General features: G+C 41.2%; 1 protein-coding gene across 3 annotated transcripts in view; it reads right to left on the reverse strand.

Moving 5' to 3' along the window:
* The window catches only part of LOC141133307 (potassium channel subfamily T member 2-like), a 411333-nt gene that overhangs the window by 61214 nt on the left and 324050 nt on the right, over nucleotides 1-26069 (reverse strand). For all 3 annotated transcript variants that reach the window (XM_073622598.1, XM_073622596.1, XM_073622597.1), the window contains exons 15-17: nucleotides 21538-21646; nucleotides 7792-7848; nucleotides 6071-6223 (exon numbers count right to left, since the gene is read on the reverse strand). In XM_073622598.1, coding sequence (XP_073478699.1) covers nucleotides 6071-6223; nucleotides 7792-7848; nucleotides 21538-21646 — 319 coding nt within the window. The remainder of the gene's footprint in view (nucleotides 1-6070; nucleotides 6224-7791; nucleotides 7849-21537; nucleotides 21647-26069) is intronic.

The raw sequence follows: 26069 nt of genomic DNA on the forward strand, positions 1-26069 counted from the left end.
CAATTGGCCTAGGAGGAGGAGAGAGGAGACGCATGGCCGAAGCCGCTACCTTTGGCCCAGAGGAAAGCTCTGTCCACGCCATAGTGCCGGGCTTGTAACGAACCAACCAACCGACCGTGGGGGGGGGGCTGTGGGTGCACTGTTTGCCCCCCCCAAAAAAATGTACCACCAGCCGCCACTGTTCTAATTATATATCTAGTCAGTTCGAGCATATTTAAAACTTTCACCTTTCACCTTTTTTTAGAGCTGCGGAAAATAACGATTAATTCTTCGATTAATCATTAATTTTTTTGATTGATCAAAATTTTTTTGATCGATCCAAATTTTTTTGATCGATCCAAATTTTTTTGATCAGTAGGCTGCCTGCCCTGGGGCCGCTCTGGGCCAAGCTGTGGCTGCAGCGCAGCGCTCCGCTCCCTCCTCCTCCACTACATGTCATACACAGTCTGCGGGCATCTCCTGCTGTGTGTCTCCGAGCTGAGTGTGAAAACTTTGGCCGCGCTGTGAGAAAAGTCCCGCCCTCCTCCTAGATCAGCTCGTGTAATAAACGCAGTGTTCTGTCTTTCACACAAGCTGATCTAGGAGGAGGGCGGGAGTTTTCTCACAGCGCGGCCAAAGTCTTCACACTCAGCTCCGAGAAACACAGCGGGAGATGCCCGCAGACTGTGTAATCCAGGCACTGACTACAGTGAGGCTGTGATTATGGGCACGGTGAGACTGCATTATGGGCATGGTGAGACTGCGTTATGGGCATGGTGAGGCTGCGATTAGGGGCACGGCGAGGCTGCGATTATGGGCATGGTGAGGCTGCGATTATGGGCACGGTGAGGCTGCATTATGGGCACAGTGAGGCTGCGATTATGGGCACGGTGAGGCTGCCATTATGGGCACGGTGAGGCTGCCATTATGGGCAAGGTGAGACTGCATTATGGGAATGGTGAGGCTGCAATTATGGGCACGGTAAGGCTGAGATTATGGGCACGGTGAGGCTCAGTTTATGTTATGTCCGGCTTCGGCCGTTGCCATAACAACGGTGCTAAATCAGCTAAAAGGGATCTGTATGTGTGTTATAATTAATCGAAATTAATCGATTAATCAAACACGAAAATCTTAATCAGTAACAGCCCTAACTTTTTTACTTTCTTCTCTAGTCATCTGAGCTATTCTAAGATCATCGACAATCACACCAGTTTACACTCAACGCCCACTTATTAGGTACAGGGGGTTGGACCCCCCTTCGCCTTCAGAACTGCCTTAATTCTTCGTGATTCAACAAGGTGCTGGAAACATTCCTCAGAGATTTTGTTCTATATTGACATGATGGCATCACTTAGTTGCTGCCGATTTGTCAGCTTCACATCCATGATGCGAAATTTCCGTTCCACCACATCCCAAAGGTGTTCTATTATATTGAGATATGGTGACTGTGGAGGCCATTGGAATACAGTGACCTCTTTGTCATGTTCAAGAAACCAGTGGTGAGATGATATGAGCTTTGTGACACGGTCCATTATCCTGCTGGAAGGAGCCATCAGAAGATGAGTACACTGTCATAAAGGGATGGACATGGTCAGTATATATACTCAGGTAGGTTGTGGCGTTAAACGGTGCTCAATTGGTACTAAGGGGCCCAAAGTGTGCCAAGAAAATATCCCCCACACCATTACACCACCACCAGCAGCCTGAACCGTTGATACAAAGAAGGATGGATCCATGCTTTCATGTTGTTTATGCCAAATTTTGACCCTACCATCTAAATGTCACAACTAAAATCAAGTCTTATCAGATTAGGCAACGCTTTTCCAATCTTCTACTGTCCAATTTTGGTGAGCCTGTTTGAATTGTAGCCTCAGTTTCTTGTTGTTAGTTGACAGGAGTGGCACCCGATGTGGTCTTCTGCTGTAGCCCATCTGATTAAAGGTTCGATGTGTTGTGTATTCAGAGTTGGTATTCTGCATACCTTGGTTGTAACGAGTGGTTATTTTCTATCATCTCGAACCAGTTCTGCTTATTCTCCTCGGACCTCTGACATCAACAAGGCATTTTCATCCACACAACTGCTGCTCACTGGATATTTTCTCTTTTTCAGACCATTCTCTGTAAACCCGAGAGATGATTTGCATGAAAATCCCAGTAGATTAGCAGTTTTGATATATTCAGACCAGCCCGTCTGGCACCAACAACCATGCCACATTCAAAGTCACATAAATCCCCTTTCTTTCCCATTATGATGCTCAGTTTGAACTTCAGCAAGTCGTCTTTACCACATCTGGATGCCTAAATGCACTAAGTTGCTGCCATGTGATTGGCTGATTAGCAATTTGTGTTACCAAGCAATTGAACAGGTGTACCTAATAAAGTGGCTGGTAAGTGTATATTACCTTCTATATCCCAATAAAGTTGTTTGCACATATGTAAAAGTAACAAGCAAAAAAATGTGCACCTAAACCTACTCACATTATCTACCTGTAGCAAGGTCTCTGGCCTTGTCCAGTTCAATGAGGACCTCCAAGGCTAAAGATAGCTGACATCCTTCAGTTTGTAGTGGGTTGTGAGGCATAGTGGGTGCAAAGATGGTGAAAGTCATTGGGCGCCAGACACTTCTTGGATGTAAAAGAGGTTTTACTTGACTTGACAGTCCTTTTTGTATGTTTGGGGGAAAGAGGGTTAGGGCCAGGACACCCTTAAGTAGTTATAGATTTAATTGGCAGACTCTGAGACTTCAATAGGAGGACAGCCGTGCAGGGAAAGCCACCAGCAAGGTGCCACTTCTGCACATGCAAGAATGCTGTCTCCTATGGCAACAGTCCTTTAACAGTTCCTAACTCAAATATAACAGTTATTTCAGCTCCATTACAACTGCCTCTTGTAGTTCTCCAACACTGAGCTCCCGGTCTCTCAATAGACCCTCTGATTCACTGACTCTGAATCCCTTGAGCTCCTCCAAGGTTGGCGGTGGTATCTCCCTCAAGCATCCCCCACGCTTCCCTGCTGGGTCCCTAGCTTGGCACTACAGATACTTCTCAAGCTTTACCCTTGCTAAACGGCTCGGTCCTTGGCTTGGCCCACAAGGCTGCTCTGCAAGCGTCACCTCCGCTGGTTGGTTCCCTGACTTAATCACCGCCTGGAGTTTTCCGATTCTCCACCGTGCCCGTTTGGTGAGAATATTGTTCCTGTACTTTCTTCAGTTACTCACTGTGGTCCCCGGGAAAGGTGGTTGGTCCCTTTTTGGCGACATCTTCCCTTCTACCCCCGACCACTGACAGGTTCTCCGGTCGACAGAACCATCACTTTCAGTTGGACTGCAAGCTGCAGGCCCAACCCTGTGCTGCCCTCTCACTTCTGCATAGGCCCTCACACAGCCTGGCAGCCAGATGCCCCCGGGATAGGCCCAATCCACCCAGACAGTTGTCCAGGTGGCACAGAACTGTGATCACCTAACCTCACCCGAATATATAGGTTCTCCCAGCAGGCCAAGGGATTAAAAAAACCCTGCCCAATGGCTGAGATACCCCATACACCCATAACCTGACCTTGGGTTGCCCTCCTCGTATCTAGTACCACCAAGTTCTTGGCCACCTAGTGGTAGAAGAGAAAGGCAAACAAGGCCAAACTTAGGGAGAAATCAATAGATCGCTATCAATTGACCAAGATGACTACTCTTGGCAAGTAAATGTGTGAGGAGCTCCCTGACTAAACCCCAGGGTGCTACACACCTAGCCTCATAAAATTAAAAGTTAGGCATACACCAGTTAGGCCTACTCTGCCTGAATAAAACTGTCTTGCCACTGGCTAATTTTACAGTTTGCAGACAGATGCTTTTAATTCTTGAATGGAAAACTGCCTGTGCCTTGTGTCTCTTCCTTGCTACCTAGTCTTGCTCATCAAAACTGCCCTACCACTGGTCACTTTATACGCTGCTTTTTCATTAGCAGTCTTCTAATTCTCAAATGAAAACACCTGTCTGAGCCCTGTATTAGGAAATGGACATTTTATTACAGGTACAATGCACTTGCTGTATTAAGGGAGATGTGTGGAACCATGATTTTACATAGATCTGCAGTTATGGAGGGCAGTATGAATAAAGCAGTCTAGGGACACCTGCAATCTGTCTTTTCTGTTCCCTAAAAGGGAAACACAGATGGTTCCTGGTCACTTTCTCGTTCACACCATATGCCATAGATGACCTGTGTTCATCTGCACAGATCAGCATAGGCTCACCGCAAGGGCACATAGAAAACAACTGTTCACAGCCTGTTCACACTGCAGCACTGCGGTGAGGTGAGGTGGGTTGGGATGCATTGCATAAACAGGTACCACGCTGCATTTTCCTGCACTGAACTGCACCTCATTTCATGTTGGTGATACTCCTTCCAAGTTGAATAAAGTATAATTTTGTGACATTTTAATAATGTAAAAAAAAAAAAAAAGCAAGCAGAACTTTACGTTTTAACAACACAAGGCACCGCCCCTCAATGCCGTTATACACCATCTGGTGCAAGTGAGCCCTTACTTATTTTGTATAAGTTTATACATTTTTTTAAACCAATGCTTTATGTCTTTTCTTTGATTACTGATTAGAAAAAAAACCTTAAGTTGTAAGTTCACCTATTCACTAAAAAATGAAAGGTGAACTAACACCCTACACCCTCCCCACAGAGGGAATCTGGGAGTCATTCCGATTGGTCAACGTGGTCACGTGCCAGCATTTGATCAATCAGAATCGCTCTGATCTGTCCTGGAAGGCCTAAGGAAAGAAGGGGATGAAGAGCGGGACAGTAACAGCTAATCATCTATAGATGTTAGAACAGTGTGGACCGGGGGTGGGGAGGGTGTACGGCAGTGATGAGGAACCTTGGCACCCCAGATGTTTTGGAACTACATTTCACACTGCAGAGTGCATGAGCATCATGGGAAACGTAGTTCCAAAACATCTGGGGTGCCAAGGTTCGCCATCACTGGTGTAGGGGGTTAGTTCGCCTTTTAATTTTTTGTGAACAGGTGAGCTGGGTTCACATATATGTGAATTGGATGCTTTTTTAACCACATCCAATCCGCATAACATGTGAATGTGACTGGCTCTCAATAGAACCTGTTCATACACGTCCGGGGCGGCCTTGGTGCACTTTTGAAAAGGGTTCTGTGCGTTTTTGGGTCCAGTTCAGGTGCGAATTCAGGCAAAAATTTAAACCTGAATCACACCTGAACCGTTGAACAGAAACGCATCGGACTCCGGACTGCAAACCACAGCCAAATGTGTGAACCCAGCCTAAATTTAAAACAATAAACATTTAATACAGCCCCATGATTCTGGATTCTCATTTCGTTATGGGTTTTCTAAACAGAGAACAAAAACAGGAGTTTGCTTTCATATTATCTTTCTCTTGTTATTAATCTGTGCAGACCCATCTGAGACGAGTGCGTATGGAGGCTTTTTTTCCAACATAACAGCTAAGAATAGACAGGTATGAAAAAAAATAGCTTACAGCACCACCTGCTGGATGAACATGTGTGCATGAAATATATTTCATATATATATATATATATATATATATATATATATATATAATATCAGTGTTTGAATATTTTCCTGAAGAAAATATGTGCAAAAAAACCTATATACTCCTTTAATAACAGGATTCTTGACTTACCGTAAAATCCTGAGACAACTGGATTATATTGCTGCATTCAGGAGATTGGACACAGGCAACAAAAAAGCTGTTAGTCAGTCATATATAATCCCTCCCACTCCCATCATGCTTCATTTTCATGCAAACGCAGTAGTAGGAGTGATCATAAGATGGGATGGGACCTGTTTCCCTTAACGAACTTCAAGTAAAAAAAAAAAAAATTGGTAATCAAAAAATCCGGTTTTCTTAATTGTTCACTAAGGGAAACAGGGTCGGAAGGAATTGTAAGCAAAACTCTGATATCCCAAAGCTGTTCAATGGCTATGTCCATGGTCTGTTTTGTTTCATGACAGGGTTCCTTTAAATGTTAGAACTTTCAGTCAAAAAATGTTTCAGGTTGTTGGTTCTATGGTACAGAGGTGTAGGATATTGGGACTCACTTTTTATGGGCGTGGAAGGAGGCATATGTGAAGCTCTTCCCTTCATATTCTCCAAAGAATTTGCTCTCGCTCAGTCGTATGTGGTAGATTTCATTGGCGGAACAACGGCTGTAGTTCTTCTGCCACTGGTCAGGTGATGTAGGGTTATTATCTCTGCACATAAAAGGGTATCAGGAGAAAGTTACAGTAATGACCCTTGGAAAATCTTGTACAGAAAAAAAAAAGGTTTGTGTATTAAAAAAAAAAAATTGTCAGGCATCCCAGACAAATCCTTAGATCCCAAGCTCACAGGAGTATATGTAATTGTAGCCCAAACATACACTATATTACCAAAAGTATGGGGACGCCTGCCTTTACACACACATGAACAAACATTTCCATAGGCACACTTGTAAACCTTGTGGACAGCCTTCCCAGAAGGGTTGAAGCTGTTATAGCTGAAAAGGGTGGACCAACTCAATATTAAACCCTACAGACTAAGACTTGGGTGCCATTAAAGGTCATGTGTCTGTGTACAGGCAGGCGTCCCAATACTTTTAGTAACATAGTGTATCTTTCTTGTCTACTTATCAGTGGGGTCAGAAATCAATGAAGGACACGTGACACCAATTGAATCAGTTATAGCAGCAATAGGCCAGGACCCAGGGGTGAAAGTTCTACCCTTCTGGAACTAAAAATGTTTTGTTAAAAGGGTAGCTGTTCCTTTAAAACAAAACACATATCCCTGTGTGGATTGTGCTTATCATCAAACCTTACTATAGAATTACAGACTTTGTATACAAATGTCTCACTTCTCACTGTCGTTGTATGATCAAGGTCAAGGAGTGTTTATACCCTGCATTATTCCTAGTGTTTCTTGCAAATCTGTGTATTGCCAGGTGCAGTCTGCTTCCTCCACGGTAGATGGAACCTGACTGGAGCGGCATCACAATTTGGAGAGGAAGTCAGAGGAAACTCAGTTTCTCTATGGTTTTCTGGCTTCTGGAGGCAGCCATCTGGTTGGTTGTGCTGCGTTCAGATGACCCTTGGAGGCCATCTTGGGTCAGCAGAGTCTTTTTTAGTCCCTGCCCCCAGGTTTTGGCACGCATTTGTGAGTGGATAGTGTAGGGACAGGTCACTTGTCTGTCAGGGACGGTACTAGCGGCAGACGAGGAGGGAAAGAGTAGGGTTCACAACTTCTCTGGACTTCCTCCCACTTGGACACAAGATGGGCAGGCCACATTCTGCCCCTCCAAACAGGCACTGTCAGTTCGGTTGAAACCTGCTCCACTACACGCTGTTGGATTTTGTGAGTGTTCCTGGTTGGGCTGTCGACCTACTGGGTTTGTTGTGAACTGTCTTTGCTTTACTTCAATACAATTTCTTTGCATTGCAACCGCACTTTGAGTGTTATTGCCCCAGCACCACGCTGCACCCACCTACATATGCGTGCCCTGAGTCCAAACTCAGAAAATAATAGACGTGTCCATCTCCAGCTTTGTGTATGTCCAAATAGCAAAATCCACCTGCCCAGTCCTGGCCATTCCACACCATTGGTAAGAGGAATTTTAAAGAGGAGAGTGAGCAGAGTGGCATATAGGTTTTGCTTTAAAAGTGTACCTATCTACAGTAAGAGCTCAGGAATCTACACAAGGCTGAGAAGTTAGTAAAAAGTGGACAGGCCCTTTAAGAATTGTCAATTTCACGAGAGAGGAAAAAAGGAAGAATTAAAATCACACTACCTGGATAGAGCTTGCCAGGGACTAGGGCGCTGGCGAAAAGGGTCCATAGCAGCTGTCCTGAAAGAAAAATAAAGTCCGGCTTAAAGAACAAGGATGGGGCACAGAAACAGCAAAATCCACCATCATTATCAAATTAAAAGTGCTTGGATGATAGGTGTGTGTTGCCCATACGAATCAGATTCTCGCATTTGTAGACTATGCTTAAAACTTGTTTGGGGAAAGATATTGGTGTAAACCCTAAATAAAGCTGAAGGAATCCAAAAGACTCCAAACTCCTACATGTGCATATCACCTGTGAAGGTTTAGTTTAAACCTTCCTAACCTGATAACGTGTCCACATATTTATCAGAAATCTCTGAATTTCAAGCCTGCAAGACTCCTGTTAAGAATGAGTTAATCTCTAGCTAAGTTAACAGAATTCCTATCTTTATATAGGTATCGGTACCAGGTCAGTAACTCAGGAAGAACTGATGCCAAGCCATTAACATGCCAGCTAGGCAAGTGACCTTTTAAAGCCTCAAGGCATTAGCAGTTGCCCACTAGGCATCATGGGAATAGGCCACATGTCCCCCATACCTGGAAGCACCAGGTATTTCACAGTGAAGAAAATAATGTCAGTTTAGCATGGCCGAGAAGCGTGAACCCTTTTCCAAGAGTTCCCAGTCTTATACAACTTTTAAATCCCCCATGAAGGTGGACTTCAGCAACCCCCCAAACACACGTGTTGTCACAACTTGTATCATCCCCGCTAAGGACTAATACATTTATGCCACATACACACGACCAAAGGTTTCTCCGACGGAACTCTGGCGGAATTCCATTCAAGCGGTCTTGCCTACACATGGTCAACCCAAAGTCCGACCAAAGTCCAACCATCCAGAACATGGTGACGTACAGCACCTACGACGGGACTAGAAAAAGGAAGTTCAATAGCCAGTACCCAATAGGTTCCGTCTCGTACTTGCTTCAGAGCATGCGTCGTTTTTGGTCCGTCGGAACAGCATACAGACGATCGGTTTTCCCGATAGGAATTGGTTCCGTCGGAAATATTTAGAGCATGTTCTATTTCTAGGTCCGTCAGGATTTACGAAAAGAGAAGTCCGATGAGGCCTACACACGATCGGAATAGACGATGAAAAGCTTCCGTCTGACTTTTTCTGTCGGACATTCCGCTCGTGTGTACAGGGCATAAGACTTCTGGACTCTATTCTTTGTAGTATGGGTAGGCTTTCTTTTCCCAATTGTATTAAATGCTCTGGGACTATAGGCCCCTTTCACCATATGGTTTGGTAGTACCCCCCTAATACGAGCTTATTGGTCGGAGGTTACTGATTTTACTAGTACGATTCTTCAAATTCCCAATATATGTAACCCTTTACCATGTTTGCTGGGGTATGTGGAGGAGGATACTCTCCCTCCTGGGATGAAAATACTGTATAAGTTTATTGTTTTTCCATGCTAAAAAATGGATACTTACATGCTAGAAGTTTCAAACCCAGCCCTCCTTATCTTCTTGGCTCAATCTTGTTCATCAAGCTATCCCTGAATATAAACTAATCTATGAAGCGAGAAGATGCCCCAAGAAATTTACTAAAGTTTGGTCTCCTTGGTTAGATTCCCAAGATATGGTTGCTCCAGAATAACGATTTGTGTATTTGTACTCTTAAACCTTTACTTTTACTGGCTAATGGCTAATTGGCTATGCATCTTTCCATGCCTAGGGACCTTTTCTTTGGTCCCTCTTTACTTTCTGCGTTATTTTGTATGGCTAACTGGATGTGTTTGTTTTTTTCTTTGTGTTCTTCCAAGCTGCATCTCGGTGTAATGCTTTGTTTGGCTTATTTTATTTTTCTGTTATTTTGTTTTAGTGTGCTGATGCTATGTCTGCAAAAGTTTAATAAAATTAACCTTTAAACAAAAAACAAAAAACAAAAAAAGAAAATAGTCCAAGATCCGGCACCTTGTGTCCATACTCTTCAGTTCATTTTTTTACTGCTGTCTGTGTCCCTGTTGGGGAGATCTACCCTTACTTGCTGTTCTGAAGAGGATGTCACAAGGTCTTTCACACAAGCAGGTCAGCTGAGCCAGTTTTGTTTTACGACCCCCCCCACCCCCCACCCCCGTCACCCACATAAAGACTAAACAGCAGCTGGAGAAGGCTGTGCACATGCTGCAGTCGCAGCCACAGCAAATTTAACCACTTCAGCCCCGGAAGAATTTACCCCCTTCCTGACCAGAGCACTTTTTGCGATTCGGCACTGCGTCGCTTTAACTGACAATTGTGTGGTCATGCGACGTTGCACCCAAACAAAAATTACGTTCTTTTTTTTCCCACAAATAGAGCTTTCTTTTGGTGTTATTTGATCACCTCTGCGGTTTTTATTTTTTGCGCTATAAACAAAAAAAGAGCGACAATTTTGAAAAAAAGCAATATTTTGTACTTTTTGCTGTAATAAATATCCTCAAAAAATGTATAAAAAAACTGATTTTTTCCTCAGTTTAGGCCAATATGTATTCTTCTACATATTTTTGGTAAAAAAAAATCGCAATAAGCGTATATTGATTGGTTTGCGCAAAAGTTATAGCGTCTACAAAATAGGCGATAGATTTATGTCATTTTTATTATTATTTTTTTTTTATTAGTAATGGCGCTGATCTGTGATTTTTATCTTGACTGTGATATTATGGCGGACACATTAGACACTTTTGACACTATTTTGGGACCATTGTCATTTATACATTGATCAGTGCTATAAAAATGCACTGATTACAGTATAAATGACACTGGGAGGGAAGAGGTTAAACACTAGGGGGTGATCAAGGGTTTAAGTGTGTCCTAGGGAGTGATTCTAACTGTGGGGGGGATGGGCTACCTAGGACATGACAGCGATCACTGCTCCCGAAGACAGGTAGCAGTAGATCACTGTCATGACACAAGGCAGAATGGGGAAATGCTTTGTTTACATAGGCATCTCCCCGTTCTGCCACTCCATGACACGATCGCGGAACACTGGCGGACATCGAGTCCGCGTGTCCCGCAGGCACGGTCACGGAGCACGCAGCGGGCCCACAATACCGTTTCTTAAAGGGGACGTACCTGTACGACCATTTGCGCAGCCGTGCCGATTTATATCGTCGTGCACTGGTCGGCAAGCGGTTAATGAGACATGCCCAGTTGGCAGGCTGCACCACCTGCCAAACCAGGCCATTTAAATCAATGGAGCTGCGTCAAGACCGCAAACCAAACACTTGGCTCGTGGTTGGACGCATTACCCCTAATATAAACTGCAAACATAGCAACAGCAGAAGAGAAAATCCATGATATAAAATCACATGATGAAATAAAATAATATATGTAGCTGGAACTGGAGAGAGATCAGAGAAGAGCAACTAAACTAATAAGAGGCATGGAGGAGTTCAAATATGAAGAAAGTTTACCTGAAAAGAGGCATTTTAGGGGATCTAATTACCAAGCGTATATACATAAATGGTCTATATAGTTAACTTGGTGTAAAGTTGTTCACATTGCAGCGTTATTAAACCCAAACCCCAATATATTATATATTGTAGAAATGTGCAGTTTGTTTAGGTCAATCTAAATTCAGGCAAATTTTCCATTATTCAGGAATTCGGATGTATCCGAATTTCCAAATTACAATACTAAGGAATTTAATTGAATCTGAAATAATGAAACAAAAATTTTGAACGAAGTTCAGGTAATTATTAAATTGAATTTGGATATTTTTTTAATCAAATTTAAATCTCATAAGAGAATAAAATAGAATAGAAAATAATGTAATAGAATAGAAAAGAATAGAATTGAAAATTAAATAATAGAATAGAAAACAGCAATAGGATAGAATAAAATAGAATATAACCTTTTTTCTGAAATTTGAATTTTCGAATAGAATAAATTCAAATTCAAAATAGAGCAGAAAAGAATAGATTAGAATAGAAAATAATAGAATAGAATAGAAAAAACAATAGAATAGAATAAAATAGAATATAACCTTCTTCCGAAATTTAAATTTTGAATAGAATAAATTTGAATTTGAATAGAATAGAAAATAATACATTAGAATATAAAAGAAAAGAATAGAATAGAATAGAATAGAATAGAATAGAAAAGAATAGCGTTAAAAATGAAATAATAGAAAAGAATAGAAAAAAAAACAAAAGAATAGAATAAAATAGAAAAAATATGACCTTCTTCAGAAATTCAAATTTCGAATAGAATAAATTTTAATTCAAATAGAATTTTAAAGAATAGATTAGAGTAGAATAGAAAATAAAAGACTAGAATAGAAAAATGAAATAATAGAATAGAAAAAACTAATAAAATAGAAAGAATAGAAGCCACTTTCAAATTCGAATTTTGAATAGAATACATTTGAATAGAAAAAAAATAGAATCCAATAGAAAAAAAACAATAGAATAGAATACAATAGAAAGAATATAGCCATCTTCCAGAATTAGAATGTCCTATAGAATAAAATAGAATTCAAATAAAATAGGAAAGAATAGCATTAAAAATGAAATAATAGAAAAGAATAGAATAGAAAAAACAAAAAAATAGAATAGAATAGAAAGAATATGACCTTCTTCAGAAATTCAAATTTCGAATAGAATAAATTTTAATTCAAATAGAATTTTAAAGAATAGATTAGAGTAGAATAGAAAATAAAAGACTAGAATAGAAAATGAAATAATAGAATAGAAAAAAAACTATCTAATAAAATAGAAAGAATATAAGCCTCTTCCGAAATTCAAATTTTCAATAGAATAAATTTGAATAGAAAAAAAATAGAATACATAGAACAAAACAATAGAATAGAATAAAATAGAAAGAATATAGCCATCATCCAGAATTAGAATGTCCTATAGAATAAATTAGAATTCAAATAAAATAGAAAATAATAGAATTGAAAATGAAATAATAGAAAAGAATAGTATAGAAAAAACAATAGAATAGAATAAATTAGAAAGAATATAACCTTCTTCTTAAATTTGTTTTTCGAAATAGAATAAATTCAAATTTGAACAGAGCAGAAAAGAATAGATTAGAATAGAATAGAAAATAAAAGAATAGAATAGAAAAGAATAGTATAGAAAAAACAATAGAATAGAATAAAATAGAAAGAATATAACCTTCTTCTGAAATTTAAATTTTTGAATAGAATACATTTGAATGTGAATAGAATAGAAAATAAAAGATTAGAGTATAAGAAAAGAATAGAATAGAAAAGAATAGCATTAAAAATGAAATAATAGAAAAGAATAGAATAGAAAAAAACTAAAGAACAGAATAGAATAAAATAGAATGAATATGACCTTCTTCAGAAATTCATATTTCTAATAGAATAAATTTTAATTTGAATAGAATTTTAAAGAATAGTTTAGAAAATAAAATAATAGAATAGAAAATGAAATAATAGAATAGAAAAAAATATATAATATAATAGAAAGACTATAACCCTCTTCCGAAAATTCGAATTTTGAATGGCATAAATTTGAATTTGAATAGAAAAAAAAAATAGAATACAATAGAAAAAAACAATAGACTAGAATACAATAGAAAGAATATAGCCATCTCCCAGAATTAGAATTTCCTATAGAATAAATTATAATTTGAACAAAATAGAAAAGAATGGGATGGAAAATGAAATAATAGAAAAGAATAGTATAGAAAAAAACAATAGAATAGAATAAAATAGAAAGAATATAACCTTCTTCCAAAATTTGAATTTCAAACAAAATAATTGGGTCGAAATCGAGTTCGAAAAAACGAAATGAATTCCGAAAACAAATTAAATAAATAAACAAATTTAACTAAACTAATTTATGTGAATAACGGGTTAATCCGAACCCGAATAAACTGAAAGAATTCCAAAAATGAATTAAATTAACTAAACTAATTTAACTAAACAAATGTATGTAACTAACAAATCGAAACAAAACTATTTTTTCCATTCTCCACATGTCTAATATATTGAAGCTTACCAATCATTAATTGTAGTAGCTGCATTCATTTTCTTTTTTTTTAGGCTTTTTCCCTCTGTATTCACCTGGTGATCTGGCCAGTAACATACCCCCTTTATTGGAGGACCCCCACTCTGGATGAATGAGCACATGGGGCACCTTTGGACAGCAGCATTGTCAGTTTGAGGGGATGGGGCGTTAGATGTGCTAACAGATTTACATACACTAACAAATTGAAGCAAAACTCCAGTTAATACTTTATAGGCAGTTACAGCAAACTCTTTGCTTTTTTCTTTTTTTGGATAAATAAATAAAAGCTGATCATTGTAGGTACCACTGCTAGTATGGAATGGTTTGTCTTCTCTTTGTCATCTCTGTAACTGATACATTCTGCTGGACAGCTTGTTCTTTAAAATAAAAACAATAGACTTACTGGCTGGATCCCAAGATGAAAATAGAAGAAAGAAAGCCTTAAAAAGAAAAGCAATGCAGCCATCAAATCTAAGAATTGGTATGCTGCAATATAATAAAGGTGTGCTTTTGGGTTTAATGCCACTTTAAGGTCACTGAAATTGACAAGGGGTCACAGTTTATATCTAGAGAAAAAGAGGTTTAATCTCTGCATACGGAAAAATGTCATCATAGTAAAAGGCAGTGAACATGCAGAACAAACGTACTCAAGAACTAGTTCTAGCCAGCTCAGTATGTTGTTTAAAAAATGCTGGATGTGTTTCTAAATGCACAAAATATAATGAGCTATTAATATTTATAAGTAACAACACCATAGATTCTTGGTCTAGGGAACTTTGGATTGCCTTTAGGGGATTAGGAATTAATTTTATTTCCTGTTGGAGCAAAATGGACCATTCATTATAATGCCGCGTACACACGGTCGGACTTTTCGACCGGACTTGTCCGACGGACGCCGACGGACCAAATCCGGCAGACAATATGATCGTGTGTGGGCTTCATCGGACCTTCAGCGGACTTTTGCAGTCGCAAATCTGACGGACTTTAGATTTGGAACATGCTTCAAATCTTTACGTCGTAACTCCGCCGGACCCAGAAATCCGCTCGTCTGTATGCTAGTCTAACGGACAAAAACCGACGCTAGGGCAGCTATTGGCTACTGGCTATCAACTTCCTTATTTTAGTCCGGTTTAGAAAATCTGTTGAAAGTCCGACAAAAGTCTGTCGAAAGTCTGTCGCACGGGCTGTCGGACTTTTGTAGCTGAAAAGTCAGACCGTGTGTACGCGGCATAAAGGGTTTTTTTTCCTTCCTCTGGATCAACTGTGGGTTTAGGATTCTGTATATTTAGGTTAATTTATTTTTCTATTATTTAACCACTTGCTTACTGGGCACCTAAACCCCCTTCCTGCCCAGACCAATTTTCAGCTTTTAGCGCTGTCACTCTTTGAAAGGCAATTGTGCGGTCTTACAACATTGTACCCAAAAAAAATTTTATCATTTTTTTCCCACAAATAGAGCTTTCTTTTGGTGGTATTTGATCACCTCTGGGTTTTTTATTTTTTGTTAAAACAATTAAAAAATACCACATCTAAAAAAAAAAAATACAAAACCGTTTTATATTTTGTTAATAAATTTTGCAAACAGGTGATGGCCACTGATAGGCTGCACTGATGGGCACTGATAGGCTGCACTGATGGGCACTGATGGGCACTGATAAGGCGGCGTTGATGGGCACTAATAGGTGGCACTGGTGGGCACTGATAGGTGGCATTGGTGGGCACTGAGAGGTGGCACTGATGGGTGGCACTGATGGGTGGCACTGAAGGGCACTAATAGGTGGCACTGATGAGTGGCAGTGATGGGCACTGATGGGTGGCAGTGATGGGCACTGATTGGCACTGGTAGGTGACACTGATTGGCACCACTGGTGGGCATTGATAGGTGGCACTTGTGGGCACTGATAGGTGGCACTGATTGCTGGCACTTACTGTGGGTACTGATTGCTGGCACTTACTGTGGGCACTGATTCGTGGCACTGGCAGGTGGCACTGGCAGACAGTACTGGTGGGCACTTATGAGGCTCTTCCTCTTCAGGACCGATGTCCCTTCGAACAGAAGCCGGTGATCGTCTTTTTTTTCTCCTCACGCTGTCTGCGTGAAAAGAAAAAAAAAAGATTACCGATCTTCTGTTTAAGTCACGTGATCAGCTGTCATTGGCTGACAGCTGGTCATGTGGTAAGGGGCCGGGATTGGCCCCTTACTCGCATCTGTGATCACCCGAGTCTCACTGTCTCAGGTGATCACAGCTCGTTCCTTTCAGGGGGGCGTGGTGAGCCAGCAAAGGGGAGGACGTCAATAGACATCTCCTGGCAAAGTAGATCCGTGCTGTAGCCGTCATTCAGCTATAGCGCGGATCTGAAGCAGTTAAACTTGAGAGACTTTCAGCCTAAAACCGTAAAGTTGGCCATACACATATATATTCCTTAATCCGACAGATCTCCCAATGTGGCTGCCCTGCCAGCTGTCAGAATACCCAAATAACATCTACATCTCATTGGATGCAGGTGTTGTCCAGAAGGTGGTTGGGGAGGTAATTAATGTCTGGGAAGTCTTGCCCCCAAAGTGTTCTTTCTTCTGCAGGGAGGGTTCCAATTCTCTTGAGGTCTGCTGCCCCTGGCGGAAGCCTCACTGAGCCAAAGATTGTGGTCTGGGCCTCAGTAGCTGCAGGGCTGAGGGCCTGGAGATAATTGCCAAAGGATTACTTTTGCTGGAGGGCACTACTGTCTGGTTTGGAGAAGGATTTTTTTGTCTCCCTCTTGGAAGCTCCACCTGTGGATGCTGGGTGGCAGAACACTGTGAGTAAAGACCTTGCTGGGGACTATTAGTTTTGCAAGTGCCAGAAGGGAACTAAGTGCCAGAATCAGATATGTGGACTGGGATTGCTATTATAGGGTCCCAGAAGTACCGGCCATTCCCTATTACCTCCAGGAAAGGTGGCTACAGAGAAGACTAGTGAGAAGTTTGTCCTTCCATAATTGCTATTGATCACTTTGGAGCATCTTGTGACCCTAAACCCCCTCTTTTGTTAAAGTTCTTCAGCAATAAATACTAAAAAGTAGTGATGCACCGATACTGGTATGGGTATCAGATACTAGGCATTTTTGCGATTATCAGTACTTGCGAAAATGCTCCCATACCGCAAACCGATACCGGAAGTGACGTCAGCTGGGGGGGCGGGACGCCTCCTCCTCCCCTCTGGCAGTACACGGAGTAGTACACATCCTGCCAGGATAGGGGGTGCGGGAAAATCCACAGCCACTTAGACAGGCGGAGGAGCTGGCTCCCATCACGCTCAGCACTGACTGCGCATGGTGGTCCGGCAATTCAAACATTCAGCAGCACAGTGGGAACAGTCTGACAGCTGGCCACACTGACACTCCTGCTCCCGGCTGTCTTCTTTTATTATACAGCTCCGCTGTGATCCTCTCCTGCCTCTGTAAACAAGAAGAGGGTGGGTGATTTCATGACTACTCCCTTCCTGTTCCTGCACAGAGAGAGAGAGCTGGATGGCTGGCTGCTATCCAATGACAGAGAGTGGGTGGGTCACCAAGGGCAAGGGGCTGGACAGCATTAGCATGTGAGTTTCTATAGAGTGAGGCAGTTGTAGAATCGTCCCTGGAAGCAGAACTGAGTACTGAGGGGAGCAACTGGAGCAAGTCCTGCAAACAGGTTAGTGTAGTATGTATAGTACAGTGTCAGCAGGGTAGGAACCAGTCTTATACACTAACACCATACATTATATACAGACCAGTCTGTCCATTGACACCATACATAATATACAGAGCAGTCTGTACCCTGACACTGTACTGTACACCATACTATATATTATACACACACCAGTCTGTATGTGATGTACAGTATGATGTCGGTGTACAGACTGGTCTGCATACGATGTACAGTACTGTGTCAGTGTATAAGACTAATCTGTACCTAATGCCTTGTACTTTGCCCTCCTAACCCCCTGTACTGTGCCCTCCTAACCCCCTGTACGGAGCCCTTCTAACCCCTTGTACGGAGCCCTCCTAACCCCTTGTACTGTGTCCTCCTAACCCCCTGTGCTGTGTCCTCCTAACCCCCTGTGCTGTGTCCTCCTAACCCCCTGTACTGTGCCTTCCCTGTGTTGCCTTCTCCTTCCCCCACCAGCTGTCACCTCTACCCCCCCCTGTCTACCAATGACCCTCCCATCCCCATCCTCTTCCCCCTAGCGATCACAGCCTTTTCCTTCTCAACTTTCCCACCCCCCAATCCCTATTTCACCCCACCCTCAACTACCCTGCCCTCACTTACCCCTCTACTCCCCCCCACCCCAACTCTGCCCTCATCCCAGCCTCACCCAACTCCCTAACATATTTTTGGGGATGTCTCCACCAGCTTTGCACGTTTAGAAAGTGACATTTTTGCCCATTCTTCTTTGCAAAATAGCTCAAGCCCTGTCAGATTGGATGGAAAGCATCTGTGAACAGAAATTTTCAAGTCTTGCCAGAGATTTTCAATTTGATTTAGGTCTGGACTTTCACTGGGCCATTCTAACACATGAATATGCTTTGATCTATTCTAAACCATTCCATTATAGCTCTGGCTGTATGTTTAGGGTCATTGTCCTGCTGGAAGGTAAACCTTCACCCCAGTTTCAAGTCTTTTGTAGACTCTAACAGGTTTTCTTCTAAGATTGCCCTGTATTTGGCTCCATCCATCTTCAACAATGGCTTTCTTCTTGCCACTCTTCCATAAAGGCCAGATTTGTGGAATGCACAACTAATAGTTGTCCTGTTGACAGATTCTCCCACCTGAGCTGTAGATCTCTGCACCTCCTCCAGAGTTACCATGGGACTCTTGGCTGCTTCTCTGATTAATGCTCTCCTTGCCCAGCTTGTCAGTTTAGATGGACAGTCATGTCTCGGTAGGTTTGTAATTGTGCCATACTCTTTCCATTTTCAGATGATGGATTGAACAGTGCTCAGTGAGCTGTTCATAGCTTGGGATATTTGTTTATAACCTAACCCTTCTTAAAACTTCTCCACAACTTTACTGACCTGTCTGGTTTGTTCCTTGGCCTTCATGATGTTATTTGTTCATGAATGTTCTCTAGCAAACCTCTGAGGGCTTCACAGAACAGCTGGTTCCACTAAATTTTAGTTAGGGGTATCAGAATAAAGGGGGATGAATACAAATGCACACCACACTTTTCAGATATTTATTTGTAAAAAATGTTGAAAACCATTTATCATTTTCCTTCCAGTTCACAATTATGTGCCACTTTGTGTTGGTCTATCACATAAAATCCCAATAAAATACATTTACATATTTGGTTGTAACATGACAAAATGCTGAAAATGTCAAGTGGTATGAATACTTTTTCAAGGCACTGTATAAATCAATCAAGTGAAGTCCCATCGATTCTACCATCAGACATGGATTGACCCAGGGAACCTGGGACTGCTTGAGACACTTAAAGTGGTAGTAGATGCAAGACATTTTTTTTTCGCATAAACCACTTCAATACTGGGCACTTTCACCCCCTTCCTGCTCAGGGCAATTTTCAGCTTTAAGTGCTGTCGCACTCTGATTGACAATTGCGCAGTCCTGCAACACTGTACTCAAATTGAATTTTAATAAATTTGTTCACACTAATAAAGCTTTCTTTTGGTGGTAATTAATCACCACTGGGTTTTTTTCATTTTTTCCTAAATAAACAAAAAAAGACTGAATATGTTGAGGAAAAATGTGTTTTCTTCATTCCAGTTATAAAATTTTGCAAATAAATAATTGTTCTTCATAAATTTAGCCCAAAATGTATTCTGCTACATTTCTTTGGTGAAAATAACCAAAATCATTGTATATTATTTAGCACAAAGCAAAGGAAACTAGGGCATATATCTGAAAATTGATCAATCCTGATATACTGACGGCCTGTCTCAGGACAGTAGAAATACCCCTCTTTTTGGAAAGTAGGCAGTGCAATGTATTTAGTAAGAGGCATGGCGGGTTTTTTGAAGTTGTCATTTTTTGGCATTTTTTAAAAAAGAATTCACTTTTTTCTTTTTTTTTTACATACTGTCACCAGTGCAGTACAGCATCATTATATAACTGGTGTGGCAGTGATCAGGGACACTGACTGGTGACAGTACGAAAAAAAAAATGTTATCTTTTTTTTTATTATTATTAAATTTTTTTTCTTTTTTTACAATTTATTTTGAACACACGGTGACCAGAGCAATATAATGTTACCATAGTAACATTGTACTAGTCTTGGAAAGTAATCAGGATTTTTTTTTTACACATTATGTTTGCTTATAGCAATGCATTACATTGCTATAAAGCAAGCATTTTACTGAATGAAACTGATTCATTCAGTCTCTTTTGTTGTGATTAGCTGTGATTGGTCAAAGCTAATCACATGGTACAAATGGGCTGTGATTGGCCCTGTCTATACCATGTGAATGAATTGACCAATCACAGCTAGCAACACATTTGTACACATTGGATGGCTTGAAAGGAAGCCATCCACTGTGTACAACTGTCATGTGACCTGCTGCAATTCTTCAAGGCGGTCACATAGTATCGGTAGCGAACTGATACTCTCATCGAGCATTGCCGTGGACATCCCGTGCACACAGCTGGTGACAGATCGGTCCGCTGCGCGGCCCCACGGTCGTGCAATCGACACATCCTCACAGGACATCATAGTGGTTAAAAAATGTCCCAGTAGCAGTATGCCCCCCCAAAGAAAAACTTACCCGAGTCCTCACTCAATCTAGTGCTGTGTCCCTCTGTAGCAGCTCTCTCCTCTCTCCCTGCACTCATGGGACAAAGAGTCATTGGCTCCTGCTGCTGTCGATCAAATCCTGTGAGCGGAGAGTGGGGGTGGGGTCACACTATAAGGGCACACAGCCCGGCTCCCAGGCAAGCCTGAACTTGTGCCCCCAAAGGAAGTTGCTTCCTATAGTGGCAGATGGAGAACAGGGAGAGGAGCCAAGAGCGCCAAGGGACCCCAGAAGAGGAGCTTCGGGGATCGCTCTGTGTAAAACCATTGCACAGAGCAGGCAAGAATAACATGTTTTCTATTTACAAAAATGCCATAGGTGTTCACTTAGGCCCCTTTCACACTGGGGCGGTAGGGGGCGTCGGTGGTAAAACAGCGCTATTTTTAGCGCTGTTTTACCGCGGTATTCGGCCGAAAAAGGGTTAAAACCCCTCGTATAGCGCGGCTATAGCCGCGGTATTACCGCAGTATAGCCGCGCTGTCCCATTGATTTCAATGGGCAGGAGCGGCTCCTTCACCGCTCCAAAGATGCGGCTCGCAGGAGCAATAACGCCTGCAAACCGCCCCAGTGTGAAAGGGGCCTTAGGGTGTGCAAGCCAAAGCTCAAACACATATGCATGCGTGTGCATATGTATATATATTGACAGTGTCAGTAGCGCAGTGAGCAGTGTCAATAGGGCAGAGATTGGTGTCAGTAGGGCAGAGGACGGTGTCAGTATGTATTATTTTTATTATTTTATGTTTTATTTTTATTAAAAAAAAAACAATATTTGTTATTTTTTTACAATTTTTTTAGGAGCCCTTTAAGAGGCTTTGGTGAAGTATCAGGGTTCTAAACAGGTGGAATCTGTGCCACACAGGGTGATTAGGGTGTGCACAGGCACATTGGGCTCACCCCTGTGCACACGCCTATAAGAAAATGCCTTTATAACCTTTTTAATTATATCAGCTTCATCTTTCAGGTTTTACTTACTGTCCTCGAGAAGTGTGAATCAGTAAAGTGATCAGCGTAGAGGTGGCTGGGCATACACAGTTAAGCGCCAACATGGCATACTTAAATTCTTCTTCACAGACCACATGATCTGAGGGTGGAAATGAAAACAGAAACAAGAGAGAGAAGAGTCAATATATTTAATTTAAGGGAGAATATTTCTTATTCAGTAAAAGCAACTCTTTAAAGGCTGAATTGATAAGAATGTAAAAACAACCTTACCAGGTTAACTAGGATTCAAGGATAGCTAAACCCAAGAACTAAAATGTAATATATTTTTTTCAGATTTCCGGTTCTTAGATGTGGTGGCTGCATTAGTTTTTATTTTTCAGGACAAGAACATTTTAAAAAGTACAGAAAATACCTGTTCATCGTATAGACATATAAAGTGCAAAGAATTATTGTGCTATCCTGTAAAGAAAGCAGCTACATACGAATGTGACAAAAATTCATACATAGAAGTGGGAGAAAATGTAGCGCTACTGAGAAAACAGTGCTAGTAAACTGTGTAAATACATGAATAAACATATACATAAGTTATACAATCTAAACGTAAATAAGTCCCAATTGTAAGACAATAGGAGACAAATAATGAATCCCAAGTGGGTCAGTCCCAATCGATGGCGGGTACACCACAAATGAAGGATTGTTCATATAAGACTCCAGGGGCACCACAAATGAAGGATTCTTCACATAAGGAGCCAGGAACACCAGGGTTAGTATCTGTAGCAAATGACAATAAAAAATGAGAGTGGGTACTCTTACCGGAACCAATGGACCTGGATGTCAGGCATGGGTAACCGAAACCTCGATATGACAGGAACAGTTCGGAGGATCCTGAAGTGTCAAACAGAGGGACAGGAGCAGTCAACTATGTCCTCGAGGGTCCAATATTCTCACACTGGAGTCACAACCATGGAGCCAGCCACTAAGCCATGGATGACCAGATGGAAGGGTCGGGCAGGCTCATAATGCAAAGGATATGCAAAAAAGAAAAAGCTAGCAGTTTTCACCTTAGATCAAGCTACAACAATCTTTGTCAATCTAAGTAGGACACTGCTAGCTTTTTCTTTTTTGAATATCCCTTGCATATGAGCCTGCCCGACCCTTCCATCTGGTCATCCATGGCTCAGTGGCTGGCTCCATGGTTGTGACTCCAGTGTGAGAATATTGGACCCTCGAGGACATCGTTGACTGCTCCTGTCCCTCTGTTTGACACTTCAGGATCCTCCGAACTGTTCCTGTCATACCGAGGTTTCGGTTACCCATGCCTGTCCGACCTGGTGTCGCTGACATCCAGGTCCATTGGCTCCGGTAAGAGTAAGCCATGGCTTTCTCCACAGATACAGTGGAGGATTGATGGTAGCCACACAGAGATGTAAGTTGTGGAATTCACAGATCTATTGGACAAACCTACCTTGTGCCTTGACTTTTGCTGAACTTTGAACTCTTTTCTTTTCCCATGAACTTCCTGATTTAAGCCATGTCTCTGCACTTCCTGTTTGCCAGATTATTGTATTCTCTCCAGCCAATATCTCGCTCTTGTCTTCCCTGCTGTTGTCCATATTTTTGATACCACTTGTTACCAACCTTTGGCTTGTTCCTCGACTATGTTTCTGCCTGATTTCTACCTGCAACCACATGTTACCAATCCTTGGCTTTTTTACCGACTACTCTTCTGTTTGATCCTTACCTGCTACATCTACTACTGGACGCTGGCTTGCTCACCTCTTGGTAAACCTGAGGACCGCAACCTGGTACTAACATGCAGCAAAACCCATCTCCACCATCAGAAGCTCTGGTGAACACTGGTTAGTATTTAGACTCCACACCTCAGATAAGCCCGTATCAGCTGCCACGGTAACCTCATGACAGGATCACCAGGTGAAAATAAAGGGAAAAAAATGAAAAATAAGAAAACAAATGCAGTCACCTAATCTAAAGACTGGTAATCTGTAATTTATTACATTTTGTTTTTGAGTTTAAGCTTTAATCCTTCTGGTATTGGGAATGAAAGGCCTGCATTTCTCACCACCATGCCATAGTCATGATCATATAACATAAGTGACCAACTCATTCCACAATTCTCTTTAAAGGCTGTCATTACCCCTTCTCAAAATACTACAGTGTAGCAGTATGAAAATGAACAAGTTTCCAGTCTCAATACCATGTGTTAACATGATACAATCAGCAAAGCTCTGGATTATAGAAGTAGTCAGGTTATCTATAAAGTTGCCATGGCACTTCTACAGATGGAGAAAAATGCCCTCTCCCTTCCTCTATGGTTCCAGGGCTTAACTACTTTTCCTGGGAAGCCAGGACTTCAAAAACAGCTCAGGACAGCAAGCAGGGGGATACTCTGGAACAGCCCTCCCCAATCTCCCCATACAGAATATGAACTTAAAAGTGCTCATCTCTGAGCACTTCTGGGTTCAAAGCTGTTAAATGCCAGGTCAAGGGCCAGGTAAACAGCAGATTGGTGACTTTCTGTCCTCAATCTTTGGCTGAGTGCAGGGTACAAAGTATGACCCCTGGTGTATCAATTAAGAGAACCTGTCACCTGCATATATACATTTGATAAACAGTTGTGCAAATATCGTGAAGCATAACAAATTGTAACTGGCATCTTTTTGTTTCACAGGTCGTTTGCTTTCAGAAGAAAAATATTGTATTATTTATTTTAAATACATTTTTGATGTAAAAAATGTGCAGTTTAGCATATTTTTTGTGAGAAAGTAATCAGTAAAAGGGTTATTTATACAGATGTGGGGAAAAAACATTTGTCACAGCAACATGAAAAAAGTCGGCTTTCTGGGAAGATAGACTCCAACCATCAGCATTTCAAAAGGGAGACGTTACATAAAAGCCTCTTTATTCACTGTCTCCAGAGGTTACATAACAGACGTCACAGCGCTTTTTGGCCACTGCACAGCCTTAGCCATGGAGGTTCTGGGGATGGTTTGGTGATTTCTATTCTATGACTACAAGTAGGTGTAAATATAGCCTATGAAGCGACTAAAAATCAGAAATGAGATCAGCCATACACAAATACTTTTTTCAACGAAAGCCCCAACATCCTCCATTTCTCACTAAGAAGCAAAATACATAGCAGGATGACTCTATCCATTTTCGATATTGCAGTTTTTTCCAGCTGAAACCCACATTCCCCTTCACTGAATCTTTCATTCCATGCTGCATTCATTGTTATATATATGAACACTCCAACTGTGAGCTTGAGAAACCCTGGCAGAAAAAAATCAGTACATTTTTCTTTAAAGCAGAATGTCACCAAAAAAATTAAAATACAAAAATAACGACTCAATAAAAGATTTAAAAAAAAAACAGCTTATACTGCTATACTCACCTTCAATTTCTCTGGGTTACATAACAGCCAGCATCATTCAACCCTATTATTCTTAGACCAGGCTGTCATAGACTGCCCCCCATGAAGCGCCGTTACAGGCCTGATCTCTGGTTATTACTCCATTGCACTGGACATACATTACTATATGAGTGCTGTTTAGTGCAGCAGTAAGGACCACCACCACTGGATGAGAAGAGGAAAAACAGGTGACATCATTGGACCAGCAAGAAGACCCTTGAAAAAAGTTTTTTACATTTTTTTATATATGGTTATATGGAGGGGCTGGGTGGTAGTTTTTTTTAGCTTTAGCTATTAACCGGCTGGCTACAGGTGGCATCACCGATTAGATTCCTATATCTCTCATGGACTCCTCATAGTAGTTTCTGGCTCTGTTGCTGTCTAAATTAGTGTACCCACCTATTGTATGCTCCTCCTCCTCCTCCTGCATTGTCCATGATAAAAAAATAAAGGTAAAAATCCCAAAGAAAGCATGGGAACCTCTTATACTGACCAGAAAAGGCATGCAGACCTAGGAACACAAAGATCTTACTGATACAGTCCCTGAGACATACAAGAAATTGTTAAATGATTAATTTTACTGGAATCTATAAATACCAGAAACATGAGCTTTGGGTGAACTGACCCTTTAATAGAAAGCAGTATGCGTCTACAAATCCCTCAGCTTTATACAACCTCTTGCAAGGTAAACATTGGGTGTGGAACATCTCCAGGGTCTAGTAAATGTTGGAAGAACAACAGCAGATAGCTTTCTATACTGTGAACTATATACTGTATGCATTATATCTATCTATCCAGCAGGTGGCACTGTAGTGTGTATCTATGGTAATATAATCAGAAAAAGGGGTTATCTCTCTCAGTGTATATAGTTGTATCCTCCTTGTTCCTGTTCCATGAGAAAGACATGCTGTAAGATATGTTCTGCCATTCTCCATGAAAGTAAAGTCGTATTGCTGCAAACAAGAAGATTACAGGGCATTATTTCAATACTCTGACAACAGGTTATGGGCCTGGCAGCACCCAGAGGCACTGGAAAGAATACTCAGTGAGTACAGTGAGTACTGTATACAAGATATTGAAAGATGGCAAGCGGTTCAGATGTGAAGTTTGCAATTGCAAAGCTGAACAATGA

The sequence above is a fragment of the Aquarana catesbeiana genome, linkage group LG03 (assembly GCF_042186555.1).
Source record: "Aquarana catesbeiana isolate 2022-GZ linkage group LG03, ASM4218655v1, whole genome shotgun sequence".
NCBI classification, from domain to species: domain Eukaryota; kingdom Metazoa; phylum Chordata; class Amphibia; order Anura; family Ranidae; genus Aquarana; species Aquarana catesbeiana.